The sequence below is a fragment of the Rhincodon typus genome, chromosome 18 (assembly GCF_021869965.1).
Source record: "Rhincodon typus isolate 14 chromosome 18, sRhiTyp1.1, whole genome shotgun sequence".
Classification (NCBI taxonomy): Eukaryota; Metazoa; Chordata; class Chondrichthyes; order Orectolobiformes; family Rhincodontidae; genus Rhincodon; species Rhincodon typus.
This window is the reverse complement of record NC_063349.1, coordinates 42842320-42870027: the sequence shown is the minus strand read 5'-3', so window position 1 is coordinate 42870027 and position 27708 is coordinate 42842320. Positions and strand designations below refer to the sequence as shown.

At 40.8% G+C, this 27708-nt stretch overlaps 1 protein-coding gene across 1 annotated transcript in view; it reads right to left on the bottom strand.

Annotated features, from left to right (window-relative positions):
- ano3 (anoctamin 3) overlaps positions 1-27708 on the bottom strand; it is a 118225-nt gene that overhangs the window by 10177 nt on the left and 80340 nt on the right. The window contains exons 7-15 of the mRNA XM_048607626.1: positions 24897-25003; positions 22284-22339; positions 21441-21562; positions 16909-17043; positions 13890-13986; positions 12936-12996; positions 6944-7026; positions 5850-5990; positions 4323-4487 (exon numbers count right to left, since the gene is read on the bottom strand). Of these exons, the coding sequence (XP_048463583.1) occupies positions 4323-4487; positions 5850-5990; positions 6944-7026; positions 12936-12996; positions 13890-13986; positions 16909-17043; positions 21441-21562; positions 22284-22339; positions 24897-25003 (967 nt within the window). The remainder of the gene's footprint in view (positions 1-4322; positions 4488-5849; positions 5991-6943; positions 7027-12935; positions 12997-13889; positions 13987-16908; positions 17044-21440; positions 21563-22283; positions 22340-24896; positions 25004-27708) is intronic.

Genomic DNA, 27708 nt, shown 5'->3' with positions numbered 1-27708 from the left:
GAGCCTAAAAACTCTCCTATGTCCCAGACCCCCACCCCACACAACAGGCTTTGTTACCCCAGCCTGCCATTACACACCCCGTTGTTGGTCACTAACAGTCCCCATTAACAACTATTCACCCTCCCAGCCTGATCGTTAGCAACTCCTTTGTCTGTCCAACTGTCTTTCCCTCTCTTTGGGCTCTTTCCTTTCATTTACCCCCTACCCCACCCACTTCCCTATTTTCTGCATATAAGTTGACATCTTCCCAGCCACCACCAGTTCTGAAGGGTCACCGGACCCGAAACATTAACTGCTCTTTCCTTCACAGATGCTGCCAGGCCTGTTGAGCTTTTCCAGCAACTTTGTTTTTATTCAGTTATTCTGCCATTTAAAAGAAAAAAAAACAAACATTCATGAGATGGTGTATCGCTGGCTCGGCCAGCATTTATTGTCCATCCCTAATTGTCGAGTGGATAATTAAGAGTCAACCACATTGCCGTGGGTCTGGAGTCACGTGTGGGTCAGACACTGCCATTCTTAAAAAAAAAGGGTGTTAGTGAACCAGATCAGCTTTCCCAAAACATACAATTGGCATGATCATTAGGTCTTCATTCCAAATTTTTATTGAACTTAAATTCCACCATCTGCTGTGGCAGGATTCAAACTCAGGTCCATAGGACGTTACCTGGATCTTTGCATTAACTGTGCAGTGATAATACCATTAGGCCATTACCTCCCCAATTGTTACTGCTCCAGTCTCCTTTTCCAGCAGTCCAATTACTACTCTTGCCTTGTTCATCTTTTATATATGTCTAAAAAAACTCTTGCAATCTTTTTATATTCCCACCTATTATATAATCCTCATATTCCATTTTCTCTCTGCCTTATCATTTTTTAGCTTATCTTCTGCTAGTGTTTAAAAAGGCTTCCCACATCTCTGGTTCCCCACTAGTCCTCACGTAGGCTTTTCCTGTCATAGTTACGCTGTCCCCGACTTCCACCATCAGCCATGGTTGCCTCGTCCTTCCCTTAGTATATTTCTTCTTCCTTGGGATGGATTTCTGACTGCACATTCCGATTACTGCTAGGTGGTCTGTACAGAGCTCCCATCAGGGTCTTTATTCCTTTGCAGTTCCTCAACTCTCCCACAGATTCTCTACCTTCTGACTCCAAGTCTCTTCTTGCTATCGACTTAATTGCATTTGTTGCTAACAAGGCAATTTCGTCCCTTCCGTCCCTTTTAAATTGGAAGTCTATTCAGTTCCCAGTCCTGATCATCTTGCAACTACACGAGGTACCCACAACGCTGAAATTGGCTGGTACAATCTGCACTACAAGCTCATCTACTTTGTTTAGCATATGGTGCATGTTCAAATACAATGCCCTCAGTCCTGTGTTGACTGTATTCCTTCTCACAGATGTCCCCAAAGTTAGATTCCTGAGCTTTTTAATCCCATCCAATTACTTGTCCTGGAAACGTTAATGACCTCTTGAGTACCCACCCCTTTAACTTTTTAGTGGTATTATCACTGGACTGAGTCCAGAGACCCAGATAATGTTCTGGGGACCTGGGTTCAAATCCCACCATGGCAGATGGTGGAATTTGAATTCAATAAATATCTGGAATTCAGAGTCTAATGATGACCATAAATCTATTGTCGATTGTTGGAAAAAACCCATCTGGTTCACTAATGTCCTTTAGGGAAGGAAACTGCCATCCTTACCTAGTCTGGCCTACATGTGACTCCAGAGCCACAGCAATGTGGTTGATTCTTAACTGCCTTCTGGGCAATTAGGGATGGGCAATAAATGCCACCGAGCCAGCGACGCCCTCATCCTGTGAATGAATATAAAAAAAAATTTTCCATAATTTTCCATGCAATTAAACCATCATGGGAAAGATGCTACAGAAACAAATTGCTGGAGAATCTCAGCACATCTGGTAGCATCAATGAGAAAGCACAGTTCATATTTCAGGTCGAGTGGCCCTTCTTCAGAACAATTCAATGGGGTCCGAAATGTTTAAGTCTACTTTCTCTCCATAGATACTGCCAGACCTGATGACTTTCTCCTGCAAATTTTCTGTTTTTATTTCAAATTTCCAGTATCCACAGATCTTTGTTTTAATTTTATAGGAAAGACGTCAACAAAATCTTAACCAAACCGACCTCAATCTCATCACTTCTGTTTGCTTGAGTGTGAGTTTTTTTAAAAACGTCCTCATAATTTAACCCACTGGGGCCCAGTGTATGGCCAGCAAACCTGCAAGCCAAACTTGAGGTGCAGTGCCCAGAGGAGGTTCATCCCAAAATCAAAATGCTTCAGCCGGAGGTAACAGAATGCTACCAGTCCTTTTGATAGAATAAGCAGACGATTTTTGGCAATTACGATTTTAAAATTTCAGTGCCAATAGTCATTAAACCCATTTGCTGTGGTATGAAGAGACTTTGCATTTAAGACTGCTGTTGGGGGTGGGGAGGGAATGTGGTGGTGGGGGATTTGATCAAAGGATTCTTTGGGAAAAAAAATCCTATTGGAGGATGTTCTTGGAGTAGTTTTTGCAAAACAGATCGTTGAAAGCTCACTATAGACATTGGAGATTTTGTTTTTAAAAAACAAGGCTTAACGCATGACTGGAGATATTTGCTTGCTTTGCTGTAGACCTTGATGGAGGCCTTTTACTTTTGAACAGTACTGAATTGATGAGGCTGTTTTATCTGTTCAGTTGGAGGGAAGCCTGCTACAAAAGTGGAGTTGGAGGAAAGCTTACTTAGAACAAGCAGCCCAGCTCATCTATATCCTTTCTAGAAAGAAAACCCTCTCCATCTGTTCAGGGGAAACCTATTCTGTTGAAAGGCTGACGGCTTGCTTAGGAAATGCAATGTCAGCAAGACTTCAAAGTCAACGGTGTCTGATTTGTGACCTAATCATGTGCCAGAACATTGCATCAACAGCTTCTCGAACATCCCACACTTTATCCTTTTGCCTTCCATAACAATCCACTGGTCAAATGCTATTATTTCAGAAATTCAAATCTCTGAAAAACAAAATCATTTCCTTTTTTGCTTTTTCAGAAGACTGTGTGTTGAAAATATTTGAAGAGATGTGTTTATATTTCAATACTACTGAATGTGTATGCTAACCAATTATAAACCAATAGATGCATTTAATACACCAGCTCAGATATTGTTTAAAATCTGATATAGGCAAGGTATTTAAATTAGTCATATTGGTAACTAGCAAAAACTATTTTCAGTGGTGTTTGCAATCCATGGAGTAGTGAGACTTGAGCAATGGTACACTCCTCTGGTGTCAGACATTTCACAAAATGACTGATGCTTCACAAAATTAGATATTCAAATATGTGTGAACTTGGTCAGAAATTGCAATCAGGTCAGGAGGTCAGGTTAGTGGCCATATTTAGGCCAGAATGGCAGATTTACTACTTCCCCCCACCCCAACAAAAGGAAGTGAACCAGCTGGGTTTTAAATCATAATTGAGGATAGTCTCAGTAATGGTGACCACAAAACTAGCTTTCAAACCCAGATTTTTATTAATAAGTTTAAACTTAATGTGAGATTTGAAACAGTGTCCATCGTGCGTTAGCCCGGGCTCTGTGTCGCAGGCTATGTAATATCATCACTATGCCAGTGTCTCCCCAAAAGGTGCATTGTTATTTAGAAGATGAACCAAAGTAACAATTCAGGAAGTTAATTTAGTGACAATAAGACAATGAAATGATTATTCCGATTTAATTTGGCTTAATATAATTTATGATAATTATGCAAGTCAAAATGTAGTTCCTGTTTAATTTTTAGAAAATTAGTTGATCTTTGGTTTGATGCCCCCAATTTCATTTCTTTCTGACTACTCTCAAAACAGGCTTCATTAAACAAAAAGGACTCCAGATCCATGATCAATTGGAAGGAAGTCATTCAGAGCAATTGAAGCTCTGCACCAAATGTATTACAATGGACAAAGTCCTGATATAACACAAATAACGCAATGATAGCAAGAACTGCTGATGCTGGAGTCTGAGATAACAAGGTGTGGAGCTGGATGAACACAGCAGGCCAGGCAGCAGAGGAGCAGGAAAGCTGCCATTTCAGGTTGGGACCCTTCTATAAGAGCAAGTGGCAGTGGCAGTGTCAGTGGCCCTCCCTCTGAGCCAGGAGACCCAGGTTCAAGATCCACCTACTCCAGTGGAATGTTATAAAAGGAACAAATAACGCAAGATGTGGATTCAGTGCACTGCACAGCACAATCTTCTGCACACTTCACTACTATGTTTTTTCCCCAAAAACTATTGGCATCTCCTGTCTGGATTAAGAAAGCTTACCACGTTCAGAAGCATGATGATACAGAAGTTGATGCACACTGCAGTTCCTGTTGTGGCAAGCTGGGAATTGTTCCGAATCAGAGCCCACTCAAACGCAGCAAAAATGCTCACAGTCACCACCCGATAAATGACAATTCCAAACACAGCAGCAATCACCACACAGATCTGAGAGAGGAATTGGAGACAGATAGGTCGGATTCATCAATTAGCTGGAACGTGATCAGTCTCCATTCAAGGGGGAGGGAAGGGCTGATGCGCAACTCTGGAAAACTTAACCACTAACTCTCCCCCTAACCAGTACAACGGGATTACCTTTACCACATGAACTACAGCAGCCCACAAAGACAGTTCATCACCGCCTTCGAAAGGGCTAGCTAGGAATGATCAATTAATGCCTGCTTCACCCGAGATACCCGAATTCCTATGCCTCCACATCCTCCCTTGTGGTGAGCAGCTTTAGGAACAAGAGGTCCACAGCCACAGGTTTATCCAAACATGACACTGACTCTATGCCACGTCATACATTACTGTGAACATACTAACACTATTGCTAATATTTTCTATTTTGAGACTTTCTGGCTGTTTTTCTGATGTGGCACATCCTTGAAAGAGGGGAAATTAATTTATCCTAGCTGATTGGATAAAAAGTTTCAACAATCCTATAAACTTGGGTGGAGAAAAGCTTCAATGGAAATTCTTCAAATTCTCAACTCATGTTCAGGAGTTGTGAACTATTTCGAATCCAGTGTGATAATTCCAAGAATCAGAAAATGAGTTGGAAATTTAAATCCTGCCAAACTGGTCAAAATGGACAATGAATGGGACTGCGTTTTTCACTTCAATCAAGGATTATCTACAATTATTAATGTGAACACAGCAGGGCAGAGGGAAGGATCATCCAAACTCTTGGTACACAATGATAACTTGTGACATTTTTCTACAGCTCCACACTGCAAACAGGGCACAGAAGCACTAAGGTTGGGACTAGGACGAAGAGATCCCTGCTATTGGGAAAAGATTGACTAAGCAGAGCTTTTTTCTTTAGAAATGAGAGAGGTTAAGAGGCAAGTTCATCCTCGTCTCCAAAACAATAGAGTTGGGTGGGGGAGAAAATATTTCCATTTGTGAAGGAATCAACAACTTAAGCACAAGGTAGCTCCTAATAAATCAAACAGGAAGAAAATAGCTTTATTCAGAGTGTGCTAGAATGAGGAATACACAATGACAGACAATTTACTTAGACACTTTCAAAACACAAGTGCATAAAGGGAAAGAAAAATTCATGGGTATTCAAAGAATCAACTGCAGAGAAATGGGACATTCAGCCCAACTACTCCGTATAAGTGTTTATACATTGCACTGATATCCTCCCATTCCATCTGCATCGTCTGGACTTCTTCAGGATATCTGTCAACTTTTTCCCCTCTTATGCACTCTAGGTGTTCTATGCACTTGTACAGAATAGTTGGGCTCAACGTCCCATTTCTCTGTAGTTGATTCTATGTAACACAATGCCCTGTAACTAACCATGAAGAATATTCCAGAAGCTGATACAATGATTCTGCTGCATTTATCAGTGAAGGCTTGATAAGGCTCTGGTTTTCCCGATATAGGATTCACACGTTCCTTCTTGGAATATTTTGCTTCAAACTGGGGACGGATTTCTTCCTGCAGGAGAAAGATAAAGACATTCAATTTCCTATCCTCTTGTTGGTTCAGGCTCTACAAGAGGCTACAAGTGGATTTGGAATTTCTGACTTGTGCTGAGGTTAGGTTATCATCTAAACTAGGAAAAAACGAAGTTCACCCTATGACTGCAGTATCCAATGCAAACAAACACAGACAGCTACTAACAAGTAGTGGGACATGCTGCACCATCAACCAACCTGCAGCCACACACTGCAGCTGTGGCTCTGTGGGGAAACACACTTGTCTCAGTCAAAAGTTGTTGGGGACATGCGCCAGATCAGAAACCAGAGCACAGAATCCAGCCTGGCACTCCTAATACCAGTAATGAGGAATGCAACACCGTTGGAGATGCCACCTTTTGCTTGACTTTAGTGAATTAAAGCTCTGGTTATTCCAAGTTGGCATAAAAATCAAGGTGTTATTTCCAGAAAAGGAAGTGATGCTCTTCTTGGTGTCCTGAACAAGGTTTGTCCCCCCCAACTAAAACAAGGGCACTCAAACAGCATGTGTTCCCTCCACACAGACTATCCGATAGCTCAGCGTTCTCTCCATACTAATCCCCACCACCTCCTGCAATGACAGTGTGGCACTCCCTCAGCACCAATCCTGCCACCCTCCCCCGACCCCCAGCAGCATGGCACTCCCTCAGGACCAATCCTGTCACCTCCCCCCACCCTTGCCCCAGCAGCATGGCACTGCCTCAGCACACAACAGTGAGCACTCTCAAGTACTTGAGACTTGAACCCAAAACCTTTTGACTCTGTGGAAATAGCAGGGTTTGTCTGTTGAACAAAAGCCAGACAAACAGAAGTAAACTTATCAATTTTGGCCCTCACTATTTAATTGGTGCTTTGGCTCAAAAATGTCCTTTGGATTAAAAATCAAACAAGTGATAGACAGACATTCACGTTCTACAGTCACGTAGCACGAACCTCCTCCTCTTCCCAGTCAATCAAATCCCAGTCGTAGGCAATAACTGCTCGCCGCCGTTTCCAAAACTCCAGGAAGACAGTCGCTAAAGGTGAGAAACAGATGGAAGAGGTGGTTAAACTCCAACTCAAAATACTGTAGTGAATAGAAAGTGTCCTCATTCAGTTAGTTTCCTTTTCAGAAGCAAAGGCAATCTGAAGGGGACCCATTTATCTTTTCCAGAGGAATTAAAATGTTGTCTTGATTTATTAATCATTAACAGATGAAAAACTTACTCAGTGTTTTCCTTACACCATGGGGTATTATTGTCATATCAGCTGTAGTGTTGGACAAGTCAGATCCAAGTATAAAATTTATGGTCTATCAAACCAAGTTTCATTTTGCAATTTGGTTACTATTACGGGCCAGACAAAACCCCATCAAAATATATTAAGAAGATTGTCTAGACTAATATTCTTATTTTAAGAGGCATGTGTAAAGCATTGCATACCAGATGCAATTCGATTGGTCAAACTCTCGACTTGAAGCAAAACACTATTTTACAGTACAGTTAAAACATCGACAAAATAAAGAGAATTGGTTTAACTGTAACTATCAAAATGCATAACAAAATAATGTTACGCAGTCATTAACTGTTCCAATATAGTAACAGTCCAAAACACCCCCTTGGCAAAGACAAATTCAGTAAAATAGATTGTCTCACATGCAATTCTAACAGCAGTAACAGAACCCCAGCTTTTAGCTGTGGCAGACAGAGGGGAATAAATGCTTCCACATCCAGCTTCAAGACCCCAGCAACTGCAAAAAGCCAACACTAAAGAATCCTGGTTCTATGGGAGCTTGACTCCACCCATTCATGCTGCTTCTATTGTTCCAACTTATTTTTAAAATATCCAAGGCCTCAAGGTCTTTAATCTACGTTGGCTTTGAGCAGACCACTCAGCATCTGTCTCAACCTTTCTTAAAGAAAAACCAGGACAAAATACACCTCTTAATGCCATAGTATTGTCATAGTTAGCATGATGATCAATCACTGAACATGCTCAGAAGAGACTGCCAGTGCACTTTTTCACAAAAAGGCAAAAACGTTATTATGTAGAAAACTGTTTGGGTGTTGGAGGGGGGTGGGGGAACACCAAATATTTGATACTAAAGAACAATTTTAAGTGGTCTTTGAAATATTAGAAATAAAAAGACTTAATCCTTTTACCTTTAGCAACAACCTTGCAGATACTCATATCTCAGTGAAGGGTCACACTGTTTCCATTTTCAAGTTCCAAGATCCTTCTTCAGTGACATTGTTGTATTTGTTTTCCTTCTAGCAACCTTCTGCATTTACTTGATGCCATTTCTTTAGTCAATGGCTCAGTTCCTAGGGGTCACTGGACATGCAATGTTAACACTGCTTTCTCTCCACTGTTTAAACGACCCTTGCTGTGTCAAAGGGCACCTTGTTGCTAAGAAATAGCCTTTTCACCTCCACCCCCCTTCTCTTCTTGCTGCCTTTGCTCAGGAACAATTTTCAAGATCCCAGTTAAATACATGTCGACAAGTTTACATACATCCCAGCACCATTCACAGAATGATCCAAAATGAAATTAAAACACCTCCCATTCTTAATCCGTACAATATAGAAATACAAAAATCAAAGCTTACGTGGCTCTAACTACTTTTAGAACCCAAATTCGAAACCATATCATGAACCTTTGTCACAATATTATTGCTGTCTGCAAAGTGAACTGCCAGTGTACTTTTCACAAAAAACCAAAACTTTATGGTGTAGAAAACATGTGGGAACATATTCTTGCAGTGAGTTGGGAGATAGAGAGAGAGCGTAGAAAAGATTTGAGGGTCTAATTTTTACAAGATGTGTGCTAGATGTAGAATTGCTATTGCTCTTAAAGATACAAACGTACCCGGGATCCTTGGTATAAAATGGGCTGAGTGGAGAATGGAGTTTAATATGGATAAAATGCGAGGTGTTGCATTTCAGTAAGACAAACAAGGGCAGGACATATACAGTTAATGGTAGGTCCCTAGGAAGTGTTGTCGAACAGAGACCTAGGGGTTCAGGTACACAGTTCTTTAAAAGTTGTAGAGACTGGTTAAGGTAGCATTTAGCACACTTGCCTTCATTGCTCAGACCTGGAGTATAGGAGTTGGGATGTCATGTTGAGGTTATACAGGAAGTTGACGAGGCCATTTGGAGCACGGTACAGTTCTAGCAGCCCTGCCACAAGAAGGATATTATTAAATTGGAGAGGGTGCAGAAAAGATTTACCAGAACGTTGCGAGGACCGGAGGGTTTCAGTTATAAGGTGGTGCTGGATAGTCTGGGACTTTTTCCACTGGAGCATTGAGGTTGAGAGGTGACTTTAGGGAGGTTTATAAAATCAGAAGGGGTATAAATAAGGTCAATAGCAAAAGGTCTTTTGCCCAGGGTGGGGAATTCCAAAGCTAGGGGGCATAGATTTAAGGGGAGAGGAGAAAGATTTAAAAGGGACCTGACGGGCAACTATTTCAGAGGGTGGTTCGTATGCAGAATGAACTGCCAGAGGAAATGGTAGATGCTGGTACAATTACAACATTTAAAAGATATTTGGACAGGGACAGGTACAGAGGGATACAAGGGCCAAACGCAGGCAAATAGGACCAGTTTAGTTTGGGGAAACTGGTCAACATGGACAAGCTGGGAAACAAACACAAAATTGCTGGAAAAGTACAGCAGGTCTGGCAGCATCTGTGAAGAGAAATCAGAGTTAACATTTTGGGTGCACAGCACTGAGGGTAGCTAGGAAAGTGTCCATTTTATGCAGAAGATAGGGTGGGTGGGAGGAGGAGCTCAAGTGAGAGAGCGCAAGTGAACAGTTGGACAGACAAAGGAGTAGATAACGGTCTGTCTAGAAGGGTGCAGAGCTGTTAATGGAGACTGTTAGTGGTTAACAATGGGTTGCGTGGAATAGCACAGTACAAAATGATCACAAAACATCTATACAGTGTGGAGCAGAGGAGCAGGAAAGTCAGTGTTTTGGGTTTACACCCTTTCTCAGGGCTGCAGAGGGGGGAAGGGAGCTTGGAAATTGTGATGGGGGGGGGGTGGAAGGGTTATGCTGGGGGAAGGTAGGTGGATGCAAGTAGCGGGTAGTGGAGATTGATTAGAGGGAAGGGTGGGGTGGATAGGTTGGAAAGAATAACAGACAGGTAGTGTCAGGTCAAGGGAGGTGGGGGATTGGATATGGGATGAGGCTGGGGTGGGATTCTTTAAAACTGGTGAATTCTATGTTGAGGTCATTGGGCTGTAGGCTCCGGAGGTGGAATGAGACGTTGTTCCTCCAGTTTCCAGATGGCATCATTGTGACACTGGAGGCGGCCCAGGATGGACATGTCAACCCAGAAAGTGAAGTGAAACGGGGAATTAAAGTGGTTGGCAACCGGAAGGTGTTGTTGATTATAGTGTACGGAGCACAGATGCTCCTTCAAAAATCGGTCACCGTGTCTGTGCTTGGTCTCACTGATGTAGAGGAAACCACATTGGAAGCAACAGATACAGTAGACCATGTTGGACGACGTACAGGTGAATCCCTGTTGGATTTGTAAAGATTAACCAGGGCCTTGGATGGAGGGGAGGATGAGGTGTAGGGGCAGGTGCAGCACCTTCAACGGTTGCAGGGAAAGGTGCTGGGTGTAGGTGGTCGGTGGGGAGCATGGAGTGGATTACGGAGTCACCCAGAGTGAGCAATCCCTACAAAAGGGAGAGAGGGGTGGGTCGGAAATGCAGTTCTCGTGTGTGGGGGTGAAGGTTAGGACGTAGAATTCAAGCTGTAAAGTTATTGAACTCTTATATTAGAGTCGAGAAGGCTGCAGGGTCCCCAAGTAGAAATTAAAAGGTGCTGTTCTTCCAGTTTACACGGAGCTTCACTGGAGCCCTGCAGTAAGATTGAGACAGAGGTGCTGGCCACAGAACAGGGTGGTGCGTTGAAATGACAGGCAACTGGAAGTTCAGGCATTTTTTGCAGATTGAATGTTGGACCGAAGGGTTTGTTTCCATGTTGTATGGCTCCAAAATATAGGAAACAAAAAAGTATGCTGAGCTTCCTAAATCACTGGTTTGACCTCAACTGGCATATTGCACTGCCAGTAGATCTTAGTAGCCTGCAGTAGACTTTAGGAAGGGATATCAAAGCTGCAGAGCAGATCTACAAGAATGATGCAAAGGATGTAGGTCTTCATTTAATGTGGAAAGACTCAAGAAGCTTAAATAAAAACAGAAGATGCTGGAGAAACTCAGAAGGTCTACCAGCATCTGTGGAAAGAAAGCAGAGTTTGTGGAGTCAAGTTTGACTATTCTTCACAAGCTCCGAAGAGCCCTTGGACTTGAAACATTAACTTTTTTTCTCTTTACAGTTGCTGCGTTTCTCCAGCAATTTGTTTTCATTTCCAATTTTCAACATCTTCAGTATTTTGCTTTTATTCAAGAAGTTGGCATTCTTCCGAAAGGGAAGATGAAGAAAATGGAGATTTGATTGGTATTTAGAATCAGGAGACTTTGACGTAGATTAGAACCCGGTGGTGCCCATAACCACAGAAAGATGATTTAAAACCGATGGCAGAAGAACTAGAGGAAAGAAGAGCCTTTTATTTCTTAAAAAAATTCTAAATTAAAACAATTCAATATGTTGCCTGAAAAAGGTGAAAGTAGATTCAATAGTAATCTGAAATGAATATTTGAAGAGGATAACACTGTAGAGCTGTCCAGAAAGAACAGGGAAGCATGGTTAATTGCATTGCATTGCATTGCATTGCATTGCATTTTCAAGAGCCCACACAGACAAGATAGGCTGGATGGCCTCATTCTGCGCTATATGCTGTGAAGCAAGGGGACAGCGAATAGCCATTTATACGACATGGCAAAAAGACTGCAAATGGAACCTGAAAAGGTGCTGTGCACTTAAATGAAACATGTGGCCTATTAAATGTCACCCCCTTCACAATATTTCCCAAACCTTACAATCTGCCAGACAGCATCTGACTCTGAGGGATCTTTGTTCACTTCCTCTTGCTGCACCTAAACTCAGATCGGTACACGTAACAAGAATTTGTCGTCATACACTTAGACCAAGATGTGGAAGTGCCAGTGTTGGATTGGGGTGGACAAAATCAGAAGTCACATGACTTCATGTGACAGGGTTGCGCTGAAAGTTTGTGATTTCAAATAAACCTGTTGGCCTCCAACCTGGTGTTGTGTGACTTTTGACTTAGACCAAGGCAAGCCTTTTCAAAAACAAAAAAAAAAAAATTAACAAAAAAAGGACTTTAAACAGCTGTTTGCCGATACAGAAGTTGAAGACTGTTGAGGGGGAGGAAAAGGACAATCATTTTGTCAAAGCTTTTCATGATGTACTCATCAGGACAATTCGCAAGAATACCAACTCAAGGAGCAAATCAACATTTATACTGTGCACAAGGGGATGCTGCTGAGTGATTGGAGGAGGCATTGCCAAGGAGAAAGTAATTAAATCAGGATTAACAATTGATATTCTTGAAAATTATCCTGATGAGCACAGTGCAGAAAGTTTGTGCTGTAGAAAGTATTCATCATTATCTACACCCAACTGAGTCCACTCTGTATGACAGAGTGAATATGTAAAATGATAAAATCCCTCCCAGCAAAGAAAGCAGGCCGATTAAAATTGGAGATTCAACTCAAACATATTGTTGGGTAAGTCTGGCCGTGTATGAATAGCTTATATCCGATATGATTAGAATCTTCATATCATGAGTACAGTCGATGGTCGGGTTAATTTTCTCGAAAAATCAGATTTCCCTTAAACAATGGTGGAATGTAAAAAGCTTACAGTAGTCTAAAATCACAGATCAAGCAATTAATGGTGAAGAGCACAGGGAGCGAGTAAAATCAGGTTGATTTGATACTCCTCACCCACTCCAGTTTTGAGTCTTAGTCCATAATTTCATTGTAAATAACAGAATGCTTACCCCACACGGCCATAAAAACAGCGAAGAATACAGTGGCTCCATTGTCAAAGAGATGAGTCACCTGTAAATGGATTCACAAGAGTAATCAGAATAAAGGGAAACAAACATTTACACTGTCAAAGAAGAGTGCTGATTGGTGGGCATGTTAATTCCTCCTAGTTCAGGCATTGCTCTTGTCCATTCAACAGCCATTTTCTGACCTATCCCTCGGGACAATGCCTGGACTCGTATACCTGCCTGGTTCAACATTTAAAACAACTTCGTTTTACTCATTTTATTCGTTTATGGGACATGGGCATCACTGGCTGGGGCAACATTTATTGCCCATCAATTGCCCTTCATCTGAATGGCTTGCCAGAACCACTCAGAGGGAGTCACATCTAGTTCGGACCAGGTAAGGACAGCAGATTTCCTTCCCTAAAAGGGGCGTTTGTGAACCAGATGGGTTTTTACAACAATAAACAATGGTTTTCAACTACAGATTTTTTTCAAAATTCAGATTTCACCATCTGCCAGCATGGGATTCAAACACACGTCCCCAGGACATTAGCCTGATCGGCTGGATTACTAGTCCAGAGACACTACATTACACTACTGCCTCCACTCAAATTAACAAGTCTGTTATCAACTGTTACATTCACCATGGCAACTTCTCTACTAGAGTTCACTTGTTAACTAATCAGTACTCACCTCTCCTACAGTAAAAGACACTTGCTCCTATTTACAGGAATTGTCTCAATAAGTGCAAAAAAAAACACACTTTGCCAGCAATACTCAATAGGCAGAGGAAGTTTAATACCCTGCATGTTAAACACCTAGGTCTGACTTTGTTACAATTGACAGGTAGTTATTGTGAGTAAAAAGGATCAAAAAGTCTAATAGAAGCTGCAAATCTACACAATTATTCATCAACATCTGTTGAGTGTCATGATTTAATGGAATTTGATATCTTACCTTGGCATATACACAGCTGTACGATAACCGCATATAGCGGCAATGCTGGTCACAGAGTGGACACATAATTATTTCTGTTGCTTGGCAGATTTCTTTACTAGATGGAGGAAAGAAGAGGCAGCAAAATCACATTACAGGCATTGAGGCAATACACAAGACTTCAATTACACAACGAGATCTGGAGGAGCCAGGAATGTTCTCCCTTGAGTGAGGCAAGTTAAGGGCTGATTTGATCAAGCTGTTCAATATCCTGAAGGGTTTAAGACAGAGAAAGAAAGATGATGTTTCCAGTGGCAAGTGGGCCAGTAACTACAGGATTGGCAAAAGACTGAGGAGAGAGAAAAGTCTGCATGTTATGATGATTTTGAACACACTGCCTATAAAAGGGCAATGGAAGCAGATACAACTATAAATTGGAATTGGCTAAAATATTCAGGGCTTGTACAGGAATGTAGGTCAAATGGCCTCCATCCGTGGTATGTAAATGGTCCACGCAATTTTCCTTTTTGGACTATAGTGAAATGGAAGGAAGTCAGTCAGTCAGTCATTGCTATACAAGCTAAAATATCAGGCTAGTCTGAGTGTTGCACAAAATCAAATGGTGTACGTTTTTCACCGTGCAAGACAAAGTTACTGTTGAAGCAGTGAGATTGATACATTGAGATTAAGTGGCACAGGAGTTTTTGAGTTGTGAAAATTTGCCAGATGACAGTCCGATTCCAGTTTGCTACAAATCTTTAAAGAGAGAAGTCAGTGAACTCCAGATTCACCAAACAGAAAACATCTCTCTCAGATAGTAGGAACTGCAGATGCTGGAGAATCCGAGACAACAAGGTGCAGGGCTGGATGAACACAGCAGGCCAAGCAGCATCATAGGAGCAGAGAGGCTGACGTTTCGGGCCTAGACCCTTCATCAGAAAAGGGGGAGGGGAAGGGGGTTTTGAAATAAATAGGGAGAGAGTGGGAGGCGGATAGAAGAGGGATAGATCCGCCTCCCACTCTCTCCCTATTTATTTCAAAACCCACATCTCTCTCTCTCTCCACTTCTTGCCAGAGTGAAAATACAAAAAAAAAACAAAAGGCGCATCGTAAGCATGTCCGTGTGGGGTGTGTGTATTGGGGGATTTAAAAAGGGTGTAGTTTGAGTTGCATAGTAATAGGTTAAGTGTGTTTCCTTTTCACTGTTGTGTTAAAGAATAAAAAAAAGTGTTTACACAATCGTGATTAAACCTCTTGATAATTGCTTTTGCCCTGCACAGCAGACAGGCAAAGTGATCTTGGTGGTGTAATCAGGCTTTCACACATTTCATGAGGCCACACTGCTGATCATCAACAGTGTCTTTCCTGATCAAGTCCGAACACCTGCAACACACTGCTTCACAGCAAGGAACATTTGAAACCAACCAAAATAAAACACAACATGAATGGGAGGTTATTCCAGAGAAGGGAAGCGAACAGAAACAAAAAATTTCCTCTTGATAAAATTTTGAAATCTAAAATGAAATGTTGAGATCCTATATTTCTCATTTTTAATAAAGTATGCTTAAAGATGAAATTAATAGAACAACAAGAATGGCCAGAAACAGGTTAGCAAATTGTATCCTCCTTCCCAAATGCCTGTTGGACAACATAAGCATCCAGCTGAATCAACATTAAAAATAGTTTTTTTTAAAATACTAATACAGCTCATTTGTCTCGTGGCTTTTGCAACAAAATTAGATTTGCACTGCAAAGATTGAAAGCGTGTCCATGCTAAGAAAGGGACCTTGGGCACTTTAGCAAGTCAGGAAAATAAAACCAAGAATCAAAAGGCAGCAGAATATAAAATCCATCAGAAAATCAAGAATGTAGCCAGGACTTGAAAATTGCAGCCACGAGGAAAGCTAAGATAGGCTGGGGTCATTTTCCTTTGACTAGGGGAGGCCGAGGGGTTGCCAAATCAAGGTGTACATAATAATGAGGGGGTTTGGATAGAGTGAGCAGCAGAGGGCAATATCATCCTGCTGCAGACAGATCAATTGCCTGGCCACAGATATATAGAAGGATAGAGGGGACATGAGAATAACCTTTTTGCTTAAAAACCCAGAGGGCGGTGGATGTCTGGAATTCGCTGTTCTAACAGAAACCGTCAAATCATTTAGGAAGAGCAGCTAGGTCTACACTTCAGGCATGTAACCTGCAATGCTATGGACTGGGTTCTGGAAACCAGATTAGAACGGGTAGCTAGTTTTTATTTGGCTAGTACAAACACAATGGGCTGAATGGCCTCTGTGCGCTGTAATTTTTTCTCAGGTTCAATGGCTCATTACACACTATACAGCCTGCGAAAGAAGCCATGTTCCTTCACCCGTTTTTCATGTTAAATACCCAGAGATTAGAAGTGTATTTAGGTAATGCCTTTCATGTATCCATGAGATCCCAGAACAGCTTCATAACATACTTCATAAAGAAATAAGTCAAAGTTGGAATGTGGGAAATACTGCAGCCAATTTATGAACAGCAAGCTCCTACAGACAGCATCATAATTACATAACTCGAGTGACATTCTCTGATGGATAAATATTGGTCAGAACTCGAGGAAGAACTTGCCATCTTTAAAATAATAACAAGGTCTCTTTTTACACCGACTTGGAGGGAGATGTGGCCTTGACTGAACGTCTCAGAAAAGATGGTACCTGTGATGGGGTGCTACACTTGCAACTGTCTGCAGTTTTGAAAGAAATAAACGACAAAAAGAAAGAGTCCTTTCCTTGACACATAGGAGCTCAAATATTTGGCGTATCCCATCTGCAAACATAAATTGGGGAACTTGCCCAGACTCTGAATGTAATAGTGACCTACAAGAACCTTCTGGCTTGAACGGTCAATGCCTATGATCAGTTGATGTCCTCAACTCCACAAAGAAAAAAAAAAGTGTCCAAATTCACCTTGCTTTACAGTAACACAAAAAAATTATTCCCACTGAAGTCCAAATCAAACAAAAATCAAAGAGATCACCAAACATAATACCCACACTTACCTTACTTGGCAATAATCCAGTGTGAAAACTCCATACAAAAACACCAGCAAGCCAACAATGGCAGCTGGGAACAGCATTCCAGTGTACCAACCTAACCAGGCAAAGTATAGACCAATCTTCTCACCAAAGTAGCGTCTGCAAAGAAAGGAAACAGATTGTGGTTAAACATGAAGGGATGCTGCCTGTCGATGGAATTTTCAATACAAGACTAATCGTTAAATGAACAGGTAGCGGTTTATTAAGTCAGGGAGGCATTGGCAAATTCACTACAGCAAGGGGCGAGAGAAACATTGACCCTTTGGGTTTCGTCAATGACTCCCTCAACTACACCAAGAATTAAGCTGATCAGAAGCTGCTGGGACTCAGTCTATACTTTGGTTGCTGTTGAAGACAAATGCTAATGCTACTGACAGAATAATAGAGTAAAAAATTTGAAAATTCCTCAGAATTATAGGCCATAGGTGGACCAAACATTTTTAAATAGTTGAAGAAAATGATGTGACATGGTGCATTTATGGAATGAGCTGCCAGAGGGAGTGGAGGAGGCTGGTACAGTTACAACATTTAAAAGGTATCAGGATGGGTACATGAATAGAAGGGGTTTAAGAGGGATATGGGCCAAATGCTGGCAAACAGGAGTAGCTTAATTTAGGATAACTGGTTGGCATGGACAAATTGGACCAAAAGGTCTGTTTCTGTTTCTATGTTGTATATCACTAGGTCAGTATGATTTTTAAAATAAATTATGCAAGTGCAATTGCATTAACAGACAGTTATCCCGATTCTGGTCACATCAATACAAGGTGGATCAGAAGTCATTACGAACCTTCCAGAAGGCCAAGGTCATGTGATCAGATCAGCTTACTGTCTTACAGATGGGACTCGGACCTGTTCTCATTGTAAAGAATGATGTTTAGCCTTGGGTTTCCTCATTCTGCAAAACATCATCGGCTTCTCCTAATTCATAGTTTGTAGCTTTCAATTTTTAAAAAAAAAGTGCCATTAATTCCTTCATGGACTACCCCTTACCAGTGCCCTAGTTTTGAAAGCTCAGCAAATGCAATTGATATTGAACTTCATCGTGAGCATGCTCATGATTTTAAATGCAATGTTGCGTTAATGCAATAACACCCACAATACAGTGCAACACAAGACAAAAAGATTGAAACCAAAGTGAACACCACAGAAACACTGCAGCAAGTTCTAGCTCTCTTATTGAGAGAGCAAAGATGGTTTAAAAATATGCCACAAATTGATTATCAATGCAAATCCAAACTAGTCTTGCACCAGCTTGAAGGTAACCAAGCACCAACTGGTTCCTAAGTGAAGCTGAGAGAGAGCATCACATCCAGGGATTTCGATCCTGACATTTCTGGAATGTGACCATTGCATTACCACAAAAACAAATATCCTCACACTAACATATAACTGCAATGTGAATGTAGTTTTAGCTGCAATTTTCCACTCCTTGGCCCAAGGATCCAAGAGTATGAATTCCAAGACACAGAAGGTGAAAAACGTATTTATACAAATCTAATTCTAAAACATCCAAGCTTAATTCATTCAGAGGGAAGAAGATCATGACAGAGGTGTGGTCACTATTAGCGATCTCTGAGCAGTTAGGGTAGAAGAAAAGTCCTGAAAAGCTCAAAAGTCAGTGGAAGGAATTTCAGAAATAGACAGTTCTGACCGTATCAGAGAAGACATCCTGGAACACTAGAGAAAACATGGAGATTATGGAACCCATGGTAAGTAATGTTCAGCTGAGGTAGCTGCTTGTTTTAAGGGTCTCCAGGAGAGACATTCACTGAAGAAAATTGTGAACGTGCAACAATTTGCCACATGGAAACAAACTACAGTTGCATCAGCCCAGTGTGGAGATATGTAGTAACTCCTCAGAGGCCCGAGTGTCTATAGGGATAAAAAAGGTATGAATCTTGGATATTTACAAAGGAGATAATTTCACAAGTCCTTGTACCATTTGACATAGTTTGTGTTTCTATATCTTGTAATAAACTTGTTTTGTTAAAAAGGTACATTGAAAACATTCACAAGACTGCTAGTCACTGACCTCTACAGTAAAAAAAACAAGCTAAATTTCATTCCGACTAATCTAGTACTACATCAGCCGAAATCACCGAGGACATTCAAACCTTTTTCTTTTTAAAAAAAAGCATTTCTTAGAAGTCACATGCCTCGTGCTAACTGTCAATCTATCCACTTGCCTGGGTTTCTGCTTTGAATATTGTTTGGATCAGTCGGGACAAAGTTTGCTGAAGATAAGGAGCTTCCTGGCTCTGCTCTTTCATTTCAGGATAGGAACCTTTGTGGGCCCAGTGTGGTACCCGAAGCCCTAGTCCAGTTACTTGCATGAGAAGATGAACAGTTTGTTCGTATTTCCGAATCACTGTCTGCTACAGATTCTCAGCCAGAATTGTATATATTCAGTTACGTTCGATATTAGCAAATACAAGTTTGTTGATTTATAATACAAGATATCTGTTTGGTGGATCATTTATTCAGAGACTGACAGAGAAAGCATACAATTGGCCAAATCAGGAACCAGGTAAAACATTTTAGGTTAATATTGTGACCGATGGGGTAGCGGGACAGTGGGACAGTGCACACCTCTGATCCTGATCATATCACTGCTAATGGTTCTGAAACAATGCAATGAGTTGGTTGATTGTTGATACAATAAACAGGTGATCAGGAGCTACAGATCATAATGCAGAACTATCAAAAGCAAGTTATATTGTCAAATTCAGACTCCGCTCTGCTCAGTGACCATAAGCTTCACATACATTAAACTTCAGTGGCCTCTTATAGGCACCAGTTTTGCGTCTCACTGCCACACAATTTCAGTTCAATCTGCAACACCATTTTTGTGAAGATATACGAGTGCTCTCCAAATATTGATCTGTGCCTTAGAACTGGAATAGCTTTCTACATTCTTTGAGTCTACCAACCAAAATATTTTGGGAAGTTGCCAAAAAGAGCAACATGTTGAAGTTTCTCATCTTGTACTCTTCGGGATGTAGGTAGTAGTGTTAAAATTTCAAGGCATCACAATAATTTATACTATATGAGAAAACGATGCCGATTGTTTGGGCAACCAACTGTGGTGGGCTAAAACGTGTCACAGATAAAGCAATAGGTAACAAGATTAATGAAAATGGTACCAAGAATGGGAGACTTTAATTACATGGAGAGACTGCAGAAGTTGGGATATTCACAAATAAAACAGCAGGTTAAGGATGCAAAAAAAAGTGTTTGAAATCATGAAGGTATGACACCTTAAGACCAGGAGAAGCTGTTATAGTGGGGCCAATAAACAGAACACAAATTTAAAGATAACTGGCAAAAGAATTGATTGGGGGTGGGGGGGGCAGAGGAAAAACAAGTAAGGAATGCAGCAAGTGATGATCTAGAATACACTACCTGAGAAAGATTATTAAAACAAAGTTCTATGGTAACCATCAAAAAGGGAATTAGATATACATTTCAGGTTTATGAAGGATAAAAATTGTGCAGACTGGGAGTAATTGGATAGTTCTTCCAAGAGAGCTTTTTTGTGTGCTTTTATTTTGAACTTGGTGCAAAATGGGAAAGGACTATGAAAGGATTTGTTGCACTTTGAAAAAAAGTTATGGAATTGAGTAGCGTTTAAACTGCTCTTTTCAAGCAGCAGAGGGAGCTGTTTGCCACATAACAGCAACAAGAATCTGTCTCTGGATGAAACCACGCCAATTGAAAAACCAAATAGGACAAGTCGTGGAAACCACGATCATCAGTATAACTAAACTCAGCATGTGGCTCCTGAACACATGGACAATACAGAGGCTGAAGGTTCCAGACTGCAAGAGACAAATTTTTTCCCCTCTCTCTGCAGTGAAGTAAACAAATTGTGAAAAATAGCTAGCCATTCTCTCCCACCATTTGTATTAGTTGTTGCCTCTAACCAGTGACTGGGAAATCAAATTAATTAATGTGTTAACCCACCCCATCCCATACTTTTAGCAAAAAACCTTAGAAAAGGTGTTGAGGTTGGTTGGCTCGCCAAGCTGGTTTGTTGTTCCGCAGACGTTTCGTTACCGTGCTTGGTAATGTCCTCCGTGCAGCCTCTGATGAAGCGTCGGTGTGTTTTCTTGGCTTCGAAGGAGCCAAAAGTAGGCACCTAGTTGAATCTTGTAGATTAGAGCTATTGAATAGTGTTTCCCAATTTTTTTTCTCTATCCATTATAGAGATTGCTTGTCTGGCTCCATCTGTCAGCAGGTTGTATTGATAATTCATACTTTTGATCGTGTTTAGAATGGATTTGTATGGAAGTCTATCGGACAGGTAAATTGAGGACTTTGATGACCCCAGCTTTAGTGGGCTAAAATATCAGTGCATTTTCCCAAGAGACACCCAAGTGACCATCTTTTGTGCTAAGATAGACAGAGAGTGGTGGCGGGGGGTGGGGGCACGAATCATTCGTGCAATAACAACGACTGCTTGACCAAATGTTGCAGGAGATTAAAGGGGTTACCTGATCAGGTCGAGTGGCTGATATTTGTACCACACGCCCCACCAGGCCCAGCACTCGAACAGCAGGTGACGGTGGTTCACTGCTCCATGAGTCTTAATGGAATTTTTGCTTCTGTAGCTTCCCTGAAAAATGCACATTTAAAAAAAAAGGTGTCAAATTGGGTTCAGCAATTCATTGGCTATTCCAGACTTTAAATGCAGTATTTCACTTTAGACAACACGGCTTATGAATAAAAATTTAAATTAAAACAAATTTTTAATTTAATTTGGCACCTCAAAAGTGCAGGATTAGTGCAGTTAAGCAAAGTACACTCCCTCTCATTTAGCTACCCGTAAACTATCAAAAGAAAAGCAGACGTTAAAAAATTGATTTTAAGCAGGTTCCACTTGTAAAAAAGGAACTGTGCCTTTATTATGGGAATGACTGCAAAACATGCGCAAAAAGAGCTAGTGCTGTCAGATCACATGGAACTAGAGGCGAGTCTGTAGGCCTCTGGGTAAGATGTCCTCTGTATTGAAGTGTTTAATAAGCTGGTTGCTATTCATTTAAGATGCAAATCTTGACGTAGGGAGGTAGAGGATGCATGAAAACAACCATTAAAACCAACACGAGAAGTGAATCAATTTCAGCACCGACATGGCTATTAACCTAAAGCACTCTGCAATGATATCCGGTGATTTTCCGGAGTTCACTATTCACTGGATTAAACCTTTCAGATTGAATGAACATTGCGATTTCTTATCTGAAAACCAGACTGGCCTAATTCCCACAGCTTCTGGACTAGACAGAGAGAGTGTACCTATAAAATTTGTAATTTTACAATGCAAGACACCATATATTTACCTCATGAAGCGGGAACGCTGCCTCATAGGTACTGTTTCCAAGTAAACGATTGAGTCCTGTGGAAAATGAATATTCAAGACTGCTAAACATGAAATAAATTAATCTACTTGACACCTTACTGGTGTCAAAATTACTTACAGCTGTTTAATGTAAATAAAGTCACCATCCCTCGCCTCCATTTCCTTCTTTTTGAAGAAGATTTCCCGTTACAGTGAACCTTCTACGAGTCAGCCAAATTCTAAATTTATCTGGGGCGTTTAAGATCAGTCTCGGATGGGAATTGTGTTTTGAAATCAGTTAAAACCTGATAAGGCTCACGCAAAATCAGTAAGTGAAAGGATCAGGAATCAAATCTCTCACTCCTAAGAGAAATAACAGTATGGAGCTAGAAGAACACCGCAGGCCAGGCAGCATCGGAGGAGCAGGAAAGTTGACATTTTGTGTCAGGACCCTTCTTCAGAAATGCCCTGAAATGTCAACTTTCCTGCTCCTCCGATGCTGCCTGCCCTGCAGTGTTCCTCCAGCTCCACACTTATCTCTCACTCCGACATCTGCAGTTCTTACTATCTCTATCAGGAGTGAAGTGTTTGACCATTGGAGTTAAGAACCAACCACTTTCCTCTACAACCTCTCCTCATTCATAGCAAACCTCAAGGACCTTCACTGGCCACTGAAGGAGATTGGAGATTTTAAAAAAAAGGTGGCATTTGCTTTTGAGCCAGTGCCATGTTTGTGATGAGAATGAAGCAGATTTTGAAATGAATTAAAAAGATTAATTAACCAATACAAAGACTCTATATCAGAAGGATTTCATATTTCATATTCCATTTGCAGAATGGAAAAGTACAATGTTCAAGTCTCCTACAGTCATACACGTGATAGTTCTAGACTAAGTGGAACACAGTCAGTGGATTTTCTTTATGCTTGAGTCTATTGTACACATGTTAGAGGTAAACATCAAAACAAAGGTCAGGGCTGTTAATGCACAGAACATAGGCTTCAAGGTCAGGTTTAATATTCAACATCACTTAGAATAAAATTATAGGAGGAGTGACTGTTCCATAAATAATGTTGGGATGCATGTTGTTGGCCACCTTTAATATTGCATTACACAGGAGTGCCATTGTTAAGAGCACCCATTATACCAGTGAGATCATTGGGCCAATGAACTTCTCTGCATTGTATTTACGATCTCTTTAAAAAATAAAAATCAACAGTCGAAGATGCCACAGCAAACGAGCTATAGATAAACTTCATGAAACACAGCAATTCAGTTATTGGCAGGTTGCTGTCCAGTTAATTGGAGTGATTTTAAAATCTTTCATTTATTGTTTCAGCTCATAATACGCCCAGATTACTTTCTAAAGCATAAAATGTTCCTTATTTCACATCATCATCTCTGGCTCAATGTGGATAGTGCAGAATAATTTATGTAATTAGCTGAAAACAATGGATGTAGTGATGTAAAGCAACCTTTTAATTAACTGTATAAAAACCTGGCAATGACCGATTCACTAAGGTTTGTTACAGAATTATTGCAGTGTCCCTGAAACTGTTGTATTTAGATGAATGTAGATACACTGGCCCCTTGAACTTCTCTGCCGTTAGTGAGTATTCTCCCATGTAATACAGTGGGAGGATACCCAAGAGCATCCATCCTAGTTCACTGGATATTCAGAAACTAGAGAGTATCATTTTAGATGACACCATGCTGAATACTTAAAGACATTCAGCTGTAATCAAAAATCATGAGACCCAGTCTCCCCTCTTATATTCACTCCGTGAAGTATTTTAACGAAATTGTCAAGATTCAGAGACTGGTCACGGTAACAGCAATCTTGCACTCCGAGCCAAGAACAATTGAGAACTTATGACAAACTGTGAAATAGCATTGGATGAAGGTTCATATCTTTATTCAACTAAAAAAATGCTCATTTGAAACAAGGTACCGATGAATTATCAAGAAGTTATGCTGTATTTGTACATTAGGTAATCCGTGCCAATATTATTGGGAACTGGTGGGTTAAGGTCCTGACCACATGTTTGATGGACAAAAAAAGTGCCCAGCTGGCACTGCATATAAAATCCCTTTTAATGAAGTCACAATTTAACTAGCCCCTAATTGCACTTTGAACATGTGTTGATAGGCATCTACCTGATGTCCAGTAGAATAATTACCAGTTTATCCCACAACGGTTCTGCACTTTCAAAATCAAGAGGAAATTTAAATTTGTGGATTACGATAGGCCTGGTGTTAATTAGCCTCGGGTGAACAGACCGCACTCAATCCTAGTTCAAGTCAAACATCATTTTGATACTTTCATTACACACATGCATACATTCCCATTTATAAGTGGAAACTCTATGCCAACATATCACACTGTAATTACACCATCAGTGGGGGCACTAGAGCTCAGACATCCCATTATAAAGGGAGTCAAAATGTGTTAATCAAATAAACATTTTGTCAGGAAGGAATTGCCAAAGGCAAATTTATAAATACAATTCATATTGAAGTATTATGCTGCAGTTGCACCATCCACACAGCATTAACTGCTTTACTATTGGTAACGTGTAACCAACATTTCCTCAGAATAAAGCAACAAGACTCACCTATTTTGTTCTTGCCCTCTTCATATTTGACCCTTTGCAAAATGTGGTGCAGGATTCTGCTTCTCATTGCATTGTTGAAGAACGTGTCTTTGTTGTTTATAATGAAGCTGAAATTACACGGAATGGATTTTGCGGTCAACGATCAGAACATTGTTCTCAGAAAGTTGATTTTTTCTTTGCTTTTAAAGACTAAGAAACCCCTGAAGAGGCAATTCAATATGCTCAGACCAAAAGCCTGGCCAGCAACTAAAAAGAGTTGAAGAAAATAACCCAAAAAACACCATTTCCTGGATGAATTCCCCAGAAGAAGATGACTAGCAATGGATTCATTACAACATATCCAAATGGAAATTCCTCGCTCAAGTTCCACTCTACCTTGAATTTGGGAAATGTAATCACTATTTGCTCATTGTTACTTGGTCAAGCCCTTGGACAGTATATGTAATCTTCTTCACAAGATGGACTACACAGCGGTTCAGGAAGGCAGCTCACCACCATCCTCTCAAAAGGGATGATGGATTAACAATAAATGTGACACCATTAGTACCTCCGCCACCACAGAAGATTTTATAACCAAACCGAGTGCTTTAAATATTCTATTTCCGTTAAAAAAAACTCCATCAGCAACTGATTCTTTACACGCTGTTGTGGGAAAGGAGTTAGGGACAGAATCTTTAAAGTATAGGCACTCAACAGGATGTTGCCAATGAACACAGACATGTTCCAACTGGATTAGAAATAAGAAAAAAAAAAAGAACAGACGAGAGGAGAAAACAGTGAGGCTGCAGGGTTCTGACAGGGGGATTCAGAAGCGTGGAACATTAACTCTGTTTCTCTCTCCACAAAGGCTGCCTGATCCATTGAGCTTTTCCATTTATGCGTTTTTAGTTGCAGTCTGCAGCAAATTAAGTATTCCGATTTTCAATCAGCCCAAAGATCTTAGTGTCTCATCAGCAGCTAGCAAAATGAAACTAGCCAACAGGGAGGTACTTCACTTTCTGGATCAAAATTAACCTCAGTCATGGTCAACGTGGTTTCAGAAGGAGCACATCCTATTTATTTTGCTTCCCTCAACATCATTTTGAGAGAGCTGTTGAATATTCTAAGATCTCAGTCAAGGTTACTGCACATGTTTAAGGCACGGACACCCGAGGAAATCGAACATTTAAAAAAGGGAGCAGCAGGTTACGATCAAGAGTTGGATGCTAGACTGTAGAGATACCCTGATACACAATCACAAATTGCAGAAAGCAGCCTCTGAATACAATAAAATGACCTGGATTGGGAAATGCTAAGTAAATTGGCCAAGTTTGGAGATTCAAATATGGTCTTGAAACATTTATTAGGGAGGCATGGTATTTTAAAAAAAAAAAGGAAAGAATTTAGAACAGACATAAGGAAGTATTTCTACCTCCATTCATGTTGAACATTGCAGGAATTGAGATGGCAGTTTTGTGAAAGACATTAATAAGATCTTGCTAACTGCAACCACATTATGTTATAAATGCTGGATGTGAGTCATCAGTTTGTAACAGCTGCAGCATGTACATCAGGCAATTAACAGGTTCCTAAAATTCCAATTTCCTTGGCAATTACCCAAAACTAAACCGGTAGAATAGAATTGTTTGAAGATGTGCACGCCTGCAGTTTGCAATTAGCCAGGTTTTGTTTTGCACAGGAATATTAACTTTCAGTAAAGTGCAAAATACTTAAAAATTGATTCCAGTTTTAGGTAGTTCAGAATGGGATGGATGCAGGTCAAACTATTTGGTAAAACAAACAAAGGCAGGACCTACAGTTAATGGTAGGCTCTTGGGGAGTGCTGTCGAATAGAGACCTAGGGGTTCAGGTACATAGCTCATTGAAAATTGCATCACAGGTAGGCAGGGTAGTTAAGGTCAATACAGTGTGGAGCTGGAGGTGGTCAGCGTTTTGGGTGAAACATCGACTTTCCTGTTCCTCAGATGCTCCCCATTGTATTAACTCCAACTCCAGCATCTGCAGTTCTTGCTATCTCCTGGGGTGGTTAAGGCAGTGTTTAGCACACTTGCCTTCATTGCTCAGACCACCGAGTCAAGGAGTTGGGACGTCATGTTGAGGTTGTACAGGACATTGCTGAGACCTCTTCTGGGGTAGTATATGGTTCTGGTCACATGGCTATTGTTAGGATGTTATTAAATTGAAAAGGGTTCAGAAAAAGATTTATCAGGATGTTGCTGGGAATGGAGGGTATGAGTTAGGGAAATAAGCTGGGACTTTCTCCCCGCCCCCGGAGTGTAGGAAGTTGAGAGATGACCTTATTAGTGATTTATAAAACCATGAGGGTCATAGATTAAGTGACTAGCAAAAGATCTTTTTCCTCAGGGAGGGGAATTCAAAATTAGAGGGCTTAATTTTAAAGGTGAGAGGGGAAAGATTTAGAAGGGACCTGAGGGACAACTTTTTCAACACAAATGGTGGTTCATATGTGGAATGAACTGCCAGTAGAAGTGGTAAATGCAGGCACACAGTTACAACGTTTAAAAGACATTTGGATAGCTACATGAATAGGAAAGATTTAGAAGGATATGGGCCAAATGCTGATAAGTAGGACCAGTTTAGTTTGGGATACTTGTTTGGCATGGAAGAGTTGGTTTGAAGGGTCTGTTTCCATACTGCATGACCTGTATATCAGTTGGTTGAGGAGATTGCACATCAGCAAATCTCAACAGAGATAGTAAGAACTGCAGATGCTGGAGAATCCGAGACAACAAGGTGCAGAGCTAGATGAACACAGCAGGCCAAGCAGCATCATAGGAGCAGAAAGGCTGAC